The sequence below is a fragment of the Talaromyces stipitatus genome, genomic scaffold (genome assembly GCF_000003125.1).
Source record: "Talaromyces stipitatus ATCC 10500 scf_1105507295515 genomic scaffold, whole genome shotgun sequence".
Taxonomy (NCBI): domain Eukaryota; kingdom Fungi; phylum Ascomycota; class Eurotiomycetes; order Eurotiales; family Trichocomaceae; genus Talaromyces; species Talaromyces stipitatus.
In genome coordinates, this window is record NW_002990118.1 from 1,783,582 (window position 1) to 1,797,034 (window position 13,453).

Genomic DNA, 13,453 nt, shown 5'->3' on the forward strand with positions numbered 1-13,453 from the left:
GGGTAATCTGGCAGCTAACATCGACCCTCTACATGTAGGCGTAGCTTGGATTGGCGTTGGTATAATTTTGAGAGCAAGTGAAGACTAGACGAAATAGAAAGATTCACTCACGAATGATTTTGACGACTAGGTAGTGCTGAATGGAGCCGAGCAGAATACAGCTGCCCTTGAAGGGTTCGCTCAGATTTCTCCGGTGATAGCTCGGTATACAGAGATCGAAGGGCTATATATTAAGCCCAGAAAGAATACCTAGTTCACCGAGGCATTCAAGAAATGTTTGGTCAACTGAATACTCGAATGGACGCAATTACTCGCCAGACGAATGAATTACACGAGCACCATCGGAGGCTAACCAACCTGAACGAGCTGAAAGGTAATAAAGACCTCCAATCAACAAATTGCTGAGCGGAGAGGATTATGCCTTACGGACGATATTTGCGCACATTCAATCTAGACATTCTCAACTGGATATCCACCGTTGTTCCCCGCCAGGAGCATATAAGATTGTTGGAGGATGGCAAGCTGGAAAGGAAATATGCGAACGCTGGCCAATGGCTGTTTCATGATCCGGAATTTGAAAGCTGGTCTGCACACGAAAATAAAGACACGGCAACATTGTGGCTTTGTGGTCCTGGTAAGTAGAGACTCATAATAGCAATTTATGCATTACTAAGTGCTGTCTATATGCATGAAGTTGGCCCAGGCAAAAGTCCTTTCGTGTAAGTAAAGTACACCTCCCACTTGTCTCAAGTTGAGATCGTTCTGACCATAGGCATTTCTCGCAAAGGCGTTCTCGTGATTGAACACAGTCTGAAGTATAAACAGTCTATCGACGCCGATAAAGAGCAAATAGCATACTTTTACTGCACTAAAAAGCAAGGGGAAGTGCATGGGAGCGACCCGAAGACGATTTTGCGAAGCTTGGTGCGACAACTAGCTTGGTCGGCAGACAATCAATCAATATCAAAGCCTGTCAAGGATATATATGACGAAAGCCAGCTATCTCATGAATGCGAAGAAAGCAGACTTCCAGTCACAGCTTGCGTCTCGCTGCCCACAAAGCTCGTGTCAACTCGTTAAAGCACTACAATCATAATTGACGCGTTAGATGAGTACTCAGATCCACTGGAGCTTCTGTCCAGTTTGAACGACATTTCTATTTCTGCCAAATCAGGTATCAAGTTCTTCTTCTCTAGTCAGATGAATGCCGACGTATGACGAAATATACGAAATGAATGCTCAACATCCGCAAGACCGAATATATGCACCCATGGCATTGAATTGGGCTATGTGCTCTCAAAGGCCGTTGACCATAGCCGAACTTGTTGAGGCTGTCTCTATAGACAGACATAATCCTTGATACCGAAGTCGACAAGGCGTATCTCCTGCTAATATGTAACAACTTTCTTGTTACGGGTACTGCAGGTGCCATTCAATTTGCTCATCTTTCGGTGCGAGAGTATCTCACAAGTCGGCAAGATTACTCCGATTCTGAAGCGCATGCGCAAGCTGCGAGAATTTGTTTGGCATATGTGCTGCATAATGATATCACTCAAGTACACCAGGGTCTTGCGAGTATATGGGGCTTCCCTGAGGTCTTAAGAGCGTCATGGAAAACTACATTGAACATAGAGCAACGAAATGCTCATGGATATACAGGTATATGCTTGCAAGCAGATACGGTCATCTAGATATTGCCAAGTTCCTTATTGAAAATGGTGCGAATGTCGATGCGACTAGCACGGATTGCTGTACGGCGTTACGTATATCAATACAGTACCACCAAACTGATATAGTGCGGCTTTTGCTGGACAATGATGCAAGTTGCATAAAGACGATAGAGAGGATGCGAGAAACTGATATTTCTGGATTCTATGATCACGCTTTTGCGGGATCCAACGCGTTACACCTTGTCGTCAACTATGGGGATAAAGAAACAACCGGTTTAATACTTCAATACGAGATAGAAATCGATGCGAAAATTGAAAAAGGAGACACAGCACTACACATGGCTGCTCGACATGGTCATATTGAACAAGTGCGCTTGCTTATGGAGTATGGGGCATGCATGGAATCAAAGAACATTCGTGGGGAAACAGCCATTGTTCTCGCTGCGGTTCGTGGACATGATGAAATAGTGCGTATACTAGGGGATAGACAGAACAGCAGTGAGGAGTATAAACCGTGGTTGAAAGTGGCAAGGATTGCCCGAGCCATTGAGCTAGATGATCAACTGCTAGCAAGGATGTTGTTAGGCGATGATGAGAATGATCTCTGGAGTGTTACAGACTCATCAATCTGGGGAGTTGTCTATGGGCCTCTGCTACATTTGGCTGTCTCCAAAGGCAACGAGGAGGTTGTGGCCCTACTTCTGGAAAAAGGTGCAGATGTCGAAATGCCAATATCGAGGCAGAGGATGCTAAAGGAGAAAGACCTCTACATCTTGCAGCGATGGAAAGGCCAGAACTTGTGCAATTGATTTTGGAAAAAGGTGCTATTATTGAGGCAGAAACCAAAGATCGGAAAATAGCTCTTGACTTAACTGTATACAAGGTGAATATAAAGTTGTTGATGCAAAAGGGCGATCTTCCAAGGAGAACCTATCATGACATTGACGGATATCAACATAGAAATACAAGGTTTGAAAAGAAATGGAGTGCGATACAAGATATGATACGCTCATGGAGTAAATCAGCGTCAGACTACAGATGAATTGATTTGTTTTCGATGCACTATTCATTGAAGACTATGTATTGAAAATTGAATCAAGTTTTCTGATGCGTTGCGAACCCTAAGGTAGGATACTCATGCTGGACCCCTGAATTTCATATTATACTTCTTTCCAACAGGGCCAATGAAATTTTATGATCCCAAGGCAACCTTACCGAACCCATTATTGATATGCCTCAAAACTGCCTTAGCAAAAGCGTCCTCATCCACCACCCCCAGAGCACCAACCTGCCAATTTAACGTAATAACCATATCCGACCCCTTCATCGTAACGACTTGAAAATTCAAAGGCGAAGCAGTAACATTCGCAGGTTGAGAAAATACCATTCTCTCAATACTCCACCCTTGCGATGAAGTAGATCCGTTAGGCAGCGAAGGATCAAAGACGCCAATGTTACTGATTTCAAAGGACCCGTCACGTTTCTTTCCTAGATGACCGAGGAACCATGACCGGAAATTACCAAGATATTTCAGTAGTCCAATGGGTTGGTCATCGAGCGTGTTTGCTGCTGCTGCTAGTAGTCCTGTCGTCTTCCGCACGGCGCCCCAGAATGCGTCGTCGTATTCTGGATTCGTTGACGCGGGTGACGTCTCGTACGCGCCAGAGACGTAGTTCCCCATCGTCATACCGTCAGAGTATGCGGGTATCAGTGACCGAAGATCAAGCGCAAACTGGCAAATAAACTCATTCGCAGTTCCGGGAGCGAGGTTTTCACTCAACGCATGAACGATTAGTTGATTGAGTAGGCCGGTTAGCTTTGAGCCATGTGATCTGCAGACTTTTAATACATCTGCGAGTACATCTGCTTTCACGACCAGGATTTGAGAAGTGGTGTGGAAATTTTCGCGGTCGTAGCGTATGATGTCGCCTGTGTATACTTGGTCTGTTGATAGTTGAGTTCCACCAGCATGTAGTCGTAGTAAACGACATACAAAATGTGGTAAATATTGTGCGAGAAGGGGAGAGAGCAGAAAGGACCATGATATCTTTAGATTGCAGACTTCTTCTAGTGGTAATGGCAGTGGTGAGGAAGGAGGTTTATAGATAAATCCTCGGCTCTCATTGTGATCTGAAGTCTGACGCCGGAGTCCCTGAAGAAACGATCTGTGAAACGCCAGTCCAGATTTCCCATCACCATGGGCATGTGAGTACGCGAAAATGATATATACTCGTTTCTGTGTGCTGTCCGCTCGATCAGGTAGCGGTAACACCACAATTTTCCAAGGTGGAATGGTCTCTGCATTTTCCCATGGCCTATCATGTGTTTCCAGAGTAACTTTTCTCAATAACTCAAGTTCATCATCCACAGATTTATACCGACTTGATTCCGTATCGATAGTCTGAATATGATTTCGAAGATCCAGTGTAGCTGGTCGAGTAAAAACAGGATTTTCTGTCTGCAGTTCCTGTATAGTCGCGCTGAGGAATGGGTGGGCCTCTATGCATGCTTTTAGAGCAGGTATATAAGATGTAATGTTACGAGTGTCGAAAGCATTGTTCTGGTTCACGGTATATAAGCCTGTTATTATTAAGGCTCGGTACCAGTCCAGTGCATGACGGACAACGAAGCGTTTTTCGACTTTGCCTGATATAAGTTAGTTGGAAGCTCTCTAGTTGATAAGGGATGCAGAAGATACTTACTGGCTAGCCGTAGCTTTGTGGTAGACATGGCTGCCTATGGCAGTCTTGAGTTTCGAGTGTCTTGAGCGTTTCAAAATAGCTAACCGACACTCAATATATATCTAGAGGACAGATTGGCTCTATATACAACAGTTCATAAAGGAAGCGCGCTGTCAGACAGTGAGCGATGACTCGGGAGCCTTAGGGCTAAGGTGCGATTATGGCTCCTCCGATTGGTCAAATTTGACTCTAAAGACTACTCCACGTTGTGCGACTAAAACGGCTCCGATTGGCCTAGAAAATATAAGCTATATCACTTCTAAGCTAGCGCAAAATAGAGGAAGTATCCACTTCCCAAAAAGGCATAACCCCGTCTCAAAGTCTCGAACGGTTCGATGTAGGCCTGCAACATCCTCTATCAAGCCCAATACACATACATAGCAGAAGACCATGTCACAATGCCACCATCCAGCAGTGCAGAGGACCAGTCCGAGTTCACCCACCCCATAAAACCATGGTCCACCGGCCGAGTCCTCAGCCGAGCCCAAAGAGAGCGCAAACGTCAAATGAACCGAGCCTCTCAATCCAGACGACGCAAGAATCTAAAAACCACATTAAAGTCCATGGAAACGCGTCTATTCCAGATTGAGCAACGATGTCTAACATTCTTATCTAATCCTGCTGCTGGGGTGGAGTATACATTCAACGATTGCATAAGTGCCACGGGAAACGAAGGGACCAGTCTTCGAGATCTTTTAAATGATATACTTGGTAGTATATATCACATCAACCCTCGTCAGGTCTGCACAAATGATCAATTCAATCAGGATGCTGTGATTCGTGGGGTTATCTTGGGATGGCATGTCCTGCAGCGAGAGAGTCTTATTTGTCCCATATGGAGTATTTTGAGGCGTCTTGATGCGCTTCTTATGATGCATGCTGCGGTTCCTACTAGATTGGCACTATTGCGTGGGTTGAATTCGATGCTTTTGGTATGTATATTATCCAAGTTGTCTTGTATGCTGTCTACTATTTAGGTAGTATTAACTGCAGCAGGGACGGAGGCTCTGTGATAGACCACCTCCTCTTCCATCCTGGTTTAGACCAAGGTATCCTCTCCCATATCTTTCGACAATTCATGCTTCTAATAGGTATACCACAGCAAATTCGATTCTCCAAGTTCCGAAAACGTAGTTAACGACTACTTTGCCTGGTACATCCTCCTCATTCCATAATGGAACACCCAACCCACCCCCATCTAATCATACATACAGGCCCCGTTTCCGCGAACGACTAATAACATCCAACAACCCATCCCTCACAAACCGATTCTGGCTCTACTTCACCCGGAACGTACAATTCGAATGGAATCTTTCTCCTGCAGATACGATAGATATAGAGCCCGACACTGGGAAGTATCGATTAACCATGACGTTTAGGGATGCTACTGATGAGATTCAGAGGTATACGATGGGGAATGAGTTCTTTGAGGCGTATCCGGAGTGTTTTGGGGATGTTTATGGGTTATGATATTATAGTATTTGATTTCTTGTATATTAGATTAGCCTTTTGATGATTAGCTGAGAAGTTATTGGGTGAATGTACAGTTTTGATATGACCTAGTCGCTTACATATGTAAGTGTCCGCCATATACTCGGTGAGATATCGAAGCAGGGTGATCGTTAAGCAGCTGAATTTACATTAACTTTTCATATAACATGGATCTAGCATTAGAACATCTCTTCCTCTCCCGAGATTAAAAAGCTCATCATAAGGAAGAACTAATGATGGAACAAACGAGTACTCTGCTCAATAAAAGTAATCCCCAACTTCTCCGCCGTCTCAAACACCGGTCCATCATTCTGACTTCCACTAGGAGCAGCAATATACTTGGCTCCCGATCTCGCAGCACGGAACACATTATCAATGAACGGGAAGAAAGCATCCGACGAAACAGCAACGTTGGTCAACTGTTTTAACCAGGCCTCTCTTTCCTCCGCCGTAAATGGAGCGGGGACTTCCTCAAAGACGCGCTCGTATTCGGCCTTTTCAACCTCATTGCGGGGCGGGACTTGGCCTGATGTGAGCATGTCGATGGCATTGCTCTTATCGGCGCGCTTGACGCCTGCTTTCCATTTAATGTTGAGTGTGCGTTCGTGGAAGCGCATCCACCAGTTATCGGCCTTGTCACCGGCGAGACGGGTGCAGTGGATACGGCTTTGTTGACCGGCGCCGAGACCAATGACTTGTCCGTTGAGAGCGTAGCAGACGGAGTTGGATTGCGTGTATTTGAGTGCGATGGTGGCTACGGTCAAGTCGCGGAGGGCGGCTTCGGGAAGCGTCTTGGTATCCTTGGGTGTGATGATGCTGCTGAAAGTCTTGGATGTGACGGTGAAATCGTTGCGGCCTTGTTCAAGCTGGACGCCGTACAAGGTACGAGTTTCAGTTGAGGGAGGGGTGTAGGTCTCGTCGATCTGGAGAACAAGGTACTTTCCACCCTTTTTCTTCTTCAGAATTTCAAGAGCTTCGGGCTCGTAGTCGGGAGCAATGACACCGTCGGAAACTTCACGTGAAATGATCTTTGCAGTGGGAACATCAACCTTGTCACTGAGTGCGATGATATCTCCGAAGCTTGACATGCGGTCGGCTCCACGGGCACGAGCATATGCTTGAGCAAGACCAGAAGACTCAATGCCAGCAATGTCATCGACAAAGTACACCTTCCGTTCCTTCTCATTAAGAGGGACTCCAATGGCCGCACCAGCGGGGGAAACGTGCTTGAAGCTGGCTGCAGCAGGTAGACCAAGAGCTTGCTTCAATTCCTTGACAAGTGGCCAGGCATTCAACGAGTCAAGAAGGTTGACGTATCCGGGAGAGCCACCGAGCACTTTGAATGGAAGCTTGCCCTGAGTGACGTAGGCAGCTGCGGGCTTCTGGTGTGGGTTTGTACCGTAACGAAGAGACAAGTGCTGCACACCGTCACCGGCATATTGCTTACGGAAGTATCCCGAGATAGCAGTGTCGTAGTCTGCAGTATGCTCAAAAGCCTTGAGAGCATAAATCTTGCGAGTCTGTTCTGAGATTTCGCCAGTCTCGAGTTCCTTGAGGAATTCGGGATAGTCCTTCGGGTCAGATAGAATAGTGACTCGAGCGTGGTTCTTGGCCGCAGCACGAAGAAGAGTCACGCCACCAATATCAACTTCCTCCACAGCCTCGGCGATAGTCACATTGGGCTTTGCGATGGTATCCTTGAAAGGGTAAAGGTTGCAGACGACAAAGTCGACCTTGTTGATTTTCTGAGCGGCGAGATCCTTCTCGTCGGATTCGATGTTGCGGGCGAGAATACCACCGTGAACAGCAGGGTGGAGGGTCTTGACACGGCCGCCGAGCATTTCGGGGGCGTTGGTGATGGCTGAGACATCTCTGCGTTCTCCATTAGTTTACGTTCATCCACAGTATATGAGTCAGACTCACTCGACAGGGAAGCCAGCTTCCCGAATCATCTTGGCCGTGCCACCGGACGCAAGTATACGGACATTGTGTTGAGAAAGACCTTTTGCCAGGTCGAGAAGACCGGTCTTGTCATAGACAGACAAAATAGCTTCATTTGGTCAGTACAGCCCTTAACAGCCAAACGCCAATTGGTAACACGAATAGTAACAGTTGACTTGCTATACTTGATGACGACGCAACAATCGAAATAAATTCAAGCACTCTATTGCAACCACGAATCAATCAACGAGAAAATACACATACCTGACTTTTGAGGCGCCATGATTCCAATCTCTCTCCAATACCTTGAAGAATCAATTGATTGAAAGAAGTCGACAATCTGTAACTGCTAACTTTTTTTTTACTTCATCCCACTTCGATTTAGCACGCCTTAGGCTCCGATCTCGTCCATTTCCCCGCCCCAATCCCAAAACAGCCTAGCCTGGCTATCCCTCACGTGATGCAGCTAATTCCCGCGGAGCAAATAAAAATCTTCGAATTTCTGTTTTCTTTTCCTTTTCTTTTCTTCTCTTCTTCTCCATATGAACAACGCAAAAAACTAACATTCTCTCTAAAAGCATTCTTGCGAGTATCTCCTTCCCTTCTTATGAGGGGGAGTGTGTATACCATGAAGTATAGAAATCGTCTATGGGAATGGAGAAGAATTTTTCCTTGAGAAGAAAGTGTTGGTCTTGGGTGCAGTGTCTTCCAGTTTTTTATTATGGGAGGGATTGCAATGATCGATTCTACAGATCTTTTCTCCCTTGCTAATATAATTTGTTTGCTTGGCTCTGAATAAATAGTGCTGATTATATTGCAACATACCTATTATTGACGAATTTTGTTTTCCCTTCTATCCTTCATTGTAGTAATTAAGAATAAACATCTCGTTTGTTTCGATCCAGTTGCCAAAAGTTTCTCTCCAACTTGATCGTCATTAAAATGGCATAAAAATAAAGAATGCAAAAAGAATTGCCGAAAGTCAAAACCGCTGCAGCGAAAGCGTTTTTAGTATTTCCATCTCGGTTCCAAGCTGTGGTGTTTTCCCATCATCTCTTCTCCGAGAATTGCACGTGTTGAACTTCACTGCCGTCTAGAGCGAGCTGACGTCCTATATTCCCAAAACAGACGCAGGCGCTATAAAATACGCTCGCAAGCCAAACGGCCACGGCGGTCGCATCCTTGGATATCCCCCCTTCAACGTCATATTCGAGACGCCAGTTACGGAGTCCCACGCCGACTGCCGAGGAAGAGGGTATCAATTCCGGGTGCATACGGAGTGTGATTCCCATGCCGGTCAAGGCCACGACGGTTGATAGCCAGAATCCGGTCTGTGTGCGGTCGATGAGGTACCATAACAGAGGGTTCACGAGGGCGAGGGTAAGGGATTCCTGCGTGGTAGACTCCCATGGAACTCGACGCTTTCGATGATGTTAGCAAACAAGATCTCCTTTGGTAACGTGAAAAAGAAAACCAACCATAGCAAAAGCAATACCGACAAAAGCACCAATACTGCGAATTGCAAGAGTTCTATTACTCTGCTTCTTCCCAACATCCTTGCTTCGATCCGTAGTGCCATTATCCCAAAGATTATCTAGCCAAGGTAACACAAACGCAAATGCCACACCCGCAACCCCCCAAGAAAGCAAATAAACATACGAGTTTCGATCGATATACTCAAGTTTCACCGGCGTAATCCAATTATTCTCATGTAGATGAGCTATGATGGTACCGTAGGCAACACCGCAGGCAAATAGTAGCGATGTCTTCAACACCAGCGGGATATAATACACACTGCCCGTCCGGGGAACATGTCTCCTCACTTGTCCCTGTGCATCCGTCGAGAAGCGTCTACCATTCTGTTGCTGAGTCGCAAAGACTGAATTGCTGCGAGTCTCAATTGGTGTATGCGCCTGAGTATCCCAGGGACTGTCCTCTTCGCGCGAATCCTCGAATGCGGTCGGTTGAAAGATGCCTAGTAGAGTTGACGAGGTGAGGTTGAGCAGTGAACCGGATCGTTTCGATGCAAGGTCGCTGTTTTTAGGATCTAATAGATCAATACCCTCGGTGACTTGTGTCTCGCCGGAGGGAGTTGAAGGTGTAGAGGAGTCGGCGGAGGGAAGTTCAAAGGGTCGTCTAGGCGTTGGCCGGAGAATATGCGGAGAGTCGCTCATTGTGATTTGCTATACATATAAACAATAACCGTAGAGGATGTTTTGAAATGAGTGAAAATTCAACCCGGTCGTTATCCCTTTGGTGGAATGACAGGTAGGCCTGAAAATCCGTTACAGAGCTAGCTAGCTAACTGAGCTGCCTGAAGAAGAGAAAGACCCGGTTCCACAATTCGGTGAATTCGGATTCAAAGTACTGCGTACGTAAAAGACTTGGGCAAATCTTGAGCAGCTCGTCGTATGGATAAACGTAAACAATTCGGAGGTAGGGATGAGCGAGTACCGAGTAACTAGTTGGACGGTTACGGAACGGACTCTAATCGATCAATCAATCAATCAATCAAAAATATAGGTTTGGCCCGACCAGTCCGAAATGTGTAAAATAGACATAAAGAGTCTTTAACCTGAAGCAACGATAAATAAATGAAAAGAGACAGTGGGGGAGGATTGGGAATGTCTCAGCGTCGATTCACATGCGAAAAGAAAAACAGGCGAGTCGGTGCATGGAGGACTTTCTTCAGTTTTTGTTGAATGTTTCGCTGACTTGGGTGGCTGCCTTAGCTTTAAGGTCTAACTAGTAACTACCCCGGTAATCAGTCAATCGGCCAATCACAGGCGAGATATTAGTCGATCTTGTATGACCTTCAGCAAGAAAGATGAGGAGATACGGAGTACTGCAGGCTACAATGTATATCTCATCTTTGAATACGCAGGATGCATACAACCCATCATATGTGGGATACGTGGTGGCGTGGTGTAGAAGTCTTCTGCTTAACATGTGACACTTCTTAAGGGCTCGATATGAGGAAAAAAGGAAATAGGAAAAATCTAGCGGACATCGCCGAGAGTGTGTATAATGACATAGTAGAAAGAGATCAGAAAAGCAGCTTTTATCACCGTGTGTTGTACAACAGGAGCATAGAACACCAGAATAAGAAAATGGTCATACACCAGGCAACCTCGATAACGCGAACAACATGAACATATTGTACCAGGGAATATAGTCGATCAAACTAAAGCATTATAAGGAAAGAAAGAAAGAAAGTGGATCGAATTACTGATCCTCCATAACCTCGTCCTCGTCTCCCCCCTGCTCACCATCCCCGTTGACTTCATCCTCCGAGTCCGTGTCATAGTCATTACGGCTCTCCATAATAGAATAATCATGCTCTCCTTCCACGTCCTCCAAGTCATCGTCATCGTCATGCTCATCGTCTTCAGGATACGACAACTCTGAATCGTCCTCATCATGACCACTTCCTTCTCCGAGTACGTCCTTCTCAGCATCGTCAAAAGGCTCATTATCCCGGGAAGATGAGATAACCGCAGAACCACTCTTGTCAACTGCGTCAGACAGGAACTTGCTATCTTGAGCTTCATCCTTGGGAGCGATAGGCTTCTGTGCACTTGAAGGAGTCGATGTGGTCGGAGCAGGTTTGCGTCGTGGAGGCCGGGGTCGAGAACGTGCCGAGCGCGATGATTGACCACCTCGACCTCCACCACCCATAAGTGCAGTACCATTCTGAAATGCCTTTTGACGCTCTTCTCTAGCCTTCTTGCGGTCTTTGCTGGGTCCATTGATTTTCTCCCAATCCCAGCGGTCCAATCTCCTGATCGCTTTGCGAGTTACAGATAAGTAGTAATGTGCCGTTTCGCCGAAGTCTTCATAATCAGTAGAAGCATCCATCAACTGTGAAATTTCAGGTGGGATATCATCGCCGTCCAAGGAAGCTCTAGGCTCTGGTAAATGGGGTAAAAGACGCATCCAGCCATTAAAAGTGGGTTCGTTCTCGCGACGCGCCCTAAGAACCTTGTAGGCCTGAGTCTTGCGTTGAGCTAACAAATACTCTATACGGTGGCGACGGTTCTGTTCCACAGCTAACTGATGTTGTGTCAGAGGACGTGGCCGTCGACTGGAATGGTTGTGGTTTGGAGTCATGGAATCGGTAGCGTATTGATTGAGGATAGGATGACCGGACCCCGGTGGCGCAGGAGACGCCGCGTCAGAAGTAGGATCCATCCTCGTTTTCAGCACAAGGCGTTGACCGGTTGACCGGTTGACGGAAGAATCATAATTCGGCTTTTTGCTCTTCAGATGAGCAGAGGATCCCGGTGTGGACCAGTCCTCCTCTTCTTCATTCAGCGCAATGCGACGAGCTGATGGATGTAGAGGAGTTGAATTGGCTGATAGCAATTCATCGTCAAGCCCAGAATCGTGCTTCTTCACACGCTTTGGGATCCTAGGAAGAGGTTCGTCTTCCTCTAAGATACGCTTTCGCTCCCGTTGTTTCTCCTCTCCGAAGCGGATTTCCTCTGGAGTATCTCTGTTCTCTTCTTCCGCTTGCTCCTCAGTCAAAATCTCAAATGCGGGGACCTTGATAGGTAGGCCACCTGTGCCTTCACCGTCTAAGCCCGGCCCAAATGGGTTGTTCAGAGCATCTTCTCGAGTAAAGTCGCTTTCGAGATACCACCACATCAGCCATAGAAAAGCTCGTGCTCTGCTTCTACTGCTAAGCGTACTTCGCATAACCAGATCGAAAAAGTCACGAGGCTGGAAGAAATGGATCTCAGAAATCTTGGGGGCATACTGCGCAAGAAGGAAAATGAGGTGGACCGGGTTGGTGCGAGGTTTACGCGACTCTCTGACTCTCTCTATTGTTGGTGGTTGTTCCACGTCTTCAGAGGCACCTTTCAAGATTGATTTGAGACGCGGAGCATCTTGTAGTTGCTTGTATGCATTGGGATCTTGGTCGGCTTGGAGAGATGGAATGGAATGGTAGGTTCTCAGCTGCGCGCGCATTTCGGGGAAGACTGTCAGGTAGATAAAGTCAGTAGTATCCTGGGACAGATAGAGGATAATTTATACAATTAAGAGTAGTATTCATCCGACCAAAATTAACCAAGAGACAAACCATCGCCATACTAATAGCAGCTTTCTTATCACTCTGCAGCTTATCCTTGAGAATCTTACTCGTCTTGCTGCTCCTAGCCATACAGTCGATATACACATCGGCAAAATCGAGATTCTTAGCTCCGTCCGAGTATCGAGTAAATACTCGAGTCTGGTCTTCAAAGACCAGCTTCAGAAACTGATACTGGATATCTTTGCGCCAGAGTGGTATACCATCGTCTTTCTTCAGATGCTTGATTTTATTGCCTGAGTATACAGATCCGATGGTACCATTGGCCTGGCGTCGAGTGCCGACGGTCGCGCTGGCTGTGTTGTTGTGTGATGTCTGGTCGTCTCCGGCTTCAGAGGCAGCGAAGGAATTGTCCACGGTCGTTGTGTCGACGTCCGCCATTTTGTCGTGATCCCTCTATGATAGCGCAGGGGACCAAAGGGGTATGAAATAATTTTGCTGGGATGGAGAAAGTCACGATCGCAGTGTGGTATGTCTCAGGAAATGAACTTGGAGACACAACACTCTGTCCGACAGGG

At 46.5% G+C, this 13,453-nt stretch overlaps 7 protein-coding genes across 7 annotated transcripts, besides 2 other annotated features; 3 read left to right on the forward strand and 4 right to left on the reverse strand.

Annotated features, from left to right (window-relative positions):
• Nucleotides 1–417: 417 nt before the first annotated feature.
• Nucleotides 418–1,080, forward strand: TSTA_046940 (uncharacterized protein; the record flags this gene model as incomplete). The annotated part of the gene is made up of 2 exons (XM_002485150.1): nt 418–634; nt 773–1,080. 2 exons carry the CDS (start codon nt 418–420, stop codon nt 1,078–1,080), a joined length of 525 nt encoding a protein of 174 aa, XP_002485195.1.
• A 529-nt stretch (nt 1,081–1,609) lies between these two features.
• On the forward strand, nt 1,610–2,479 carry TSTA_046950 (ankyrin repeat-containing protein, putative; the record flags this gene model as incomplete). The annotated part of the gene is made up of 2 exons (XM_002485151.1): nt 1,610–1,763; nt 1,797–2,479. 2 exons carry the CDS (start codon nt 1,610–1,612, stop codon nt 2,477–2,479), a joined length of 837 nt encoding a protein of 278 aa, XP_002485196.1.
• Nucleotides 2,480–2,727: 248 nt separating this feature from the next.
• TSTA_046960 (uncharacterized protein) lies at nt 2,728–4,526 on the reverse strand. The gene is made up of 2 exons (XM_002485152.1): nt 4,373–4,526; nt 2,728–4,316 (listed from the first exon to the last, which is right to left on the reverse strand). The coding sequence occupies exons 1-2, from the start codon at nt 4,398–4,400 to the stop codon at nt 2,863–2,865; spliced, it is 1,482 nt and encodes a 493-aa protein (XP_002485197.1). The 5' UTR covers nt 4,401–4,526; the 3' UTR covers nt 2,728–2,862.
• Nucleotides 4,527–4,780: 254 nt separating this feature from the next.
• On the forward strand, nt 4,781–5,952 carry TSTA_046970 (uncharacterized protein). The gene is made up of 4 exons (XM_002485153.1): nt 4,781–5,343; nt 5,408–5,460; nt 5,514–5,564; nt 5,626–5,952. The coding sequence occupies exons 1-4, from the start codon at nt 4,810–4,812 to the stop codon at nt 5,879–5,881; spliced, it is 894 nt and encodes a 297-aa protein (XP_002485198.1). The 5' UTR covers nt 4,781–4,809; the 3' UTR covers nt 5,882–5,952.
• Nucleotides 5,953–6,061: 109 nt separating this feature from the next.
• TSTA_046980 (phosphoribosylaminoimidazolecarboxamide formyltransferase/IMP cyclohydrolase) lies at nt 6,062–8,126 on the reverse strand (the record flags this gene model as incomplete). The annotated part of the gene is made up of 3 exons (XM_002485154.1): nt 6,062–7,774; nt 7,826–7,952; nt 8,108–8,126. The coding sequence occupies 3 exons, from the start codon at nt 8,124–8,126 to the stop codon at nt 6,133–6,135; spliced, it is 1,788 nt and encodes a 595-aa protein (XP_002485199.1). The 3' UTR covers nt 6,062–6,132.
• Nucleotides 8,127–8,348: 222 nt separating this feature from the next.
• Nucleotides 8,349–8,376: a microsatellite.
• A 47-nt stretch (nt 8,377–8,423) lies between these two features.
• TSTA_046990 (uncharacterized protein) lies at nt 8,424–10,602 on the reverse strand. Its single transcript, XM_002485155.1, has 2 exons — nt 9,322–10,602; nt 8,424–9,264 (listed from the first exon to the last, which is right to left on the reverse strand). The coding sequence occupies exons 1-2, from the start codon at nt 10,015–10,017 to the stop codon at nt 8,893–8,895; spliced, it is 1,068 nt and encodes a 355-aa protein (XP_002485200.1). The 5' UTR covers nt 10,018–10,602; the 3' UTR covers nt 8,424–8,892.
• Nucleotides 10,333–10,358: a microsatellite.
• A 185-nt stretch (nt 10,603–10,787) lies between the features above and the next one.
• Nucleotides 10,788–13,316, reverse strand: TSTA_047000 (INO80 chromatin remodeling complex (Ies1), putative; the record flags this gene model as incomplete). The annotated part of the gene is made up of 2 exons (XM_002485156.1): nt 10,788–12,825; nt 12,881–13,316. 2 exons carry the CDS (start codon nt 13,314–13,316, stop codon nt 11,069–11,071), a joined length of 2,193 nt encoding a protein of 730 aa, XP_002485201.1. The 3' UTR covers nt 10,788–11,068.
• Nucleotides 13,317–13,453: the final 137 nt, after the last annotated feature.

Bases quoted from the DNA above. Each gene is read 5' to 3' on its own strand.
- TSTA_046960 (XM_002485152.1), bottom strand. From the start codon at position 4,400: ATGTCTACCACAAAGCTACGGCTAGCCA. The intron at 4,317-4,372 runs GTAAGTATCTTC...AACTTATATCAG, and splicing joins CACAAAGCTACGGCTAGCCA to GCAAAGTCGAAAAACGCTTC.
- TSTA_046970 (XM_002485153.1), top strand. From the start codon at position 4,810: ATGCCACCATCCAGCAGTGCAGAGGACCAGTCCGAGTTCACCCACCCC. The intron at 5,344-5,407 runs GTATGTATATTA...TAACTGCAGCAG, and splicing joins GGTTGAATTCGATGCTTTTG to GGACGGAGGCTCTGTGATAG. The intron at 5,461-5,513 runs GTATCCTCTCCC...GGTATACCACAG, and splicing joins CCATCCTGGTTTAGACCAAG to CAAATTCGATTCTCCAAGTT.
- TSTA_046990 (XM_002485155.1), bottom strand. From the start codon at position 10,017: ATGAGCGACTCTCCGCATATTCTCCGGCCAACGCCTAGACGACCCTTT. The intron at 9,265-9,321 runs GTTGGTTTTCTT...CATCATCGAAAG, and splicing joins TCGGTATTGCTTTTGCTATG to CGTCGAGTTCCATGGGAGTC.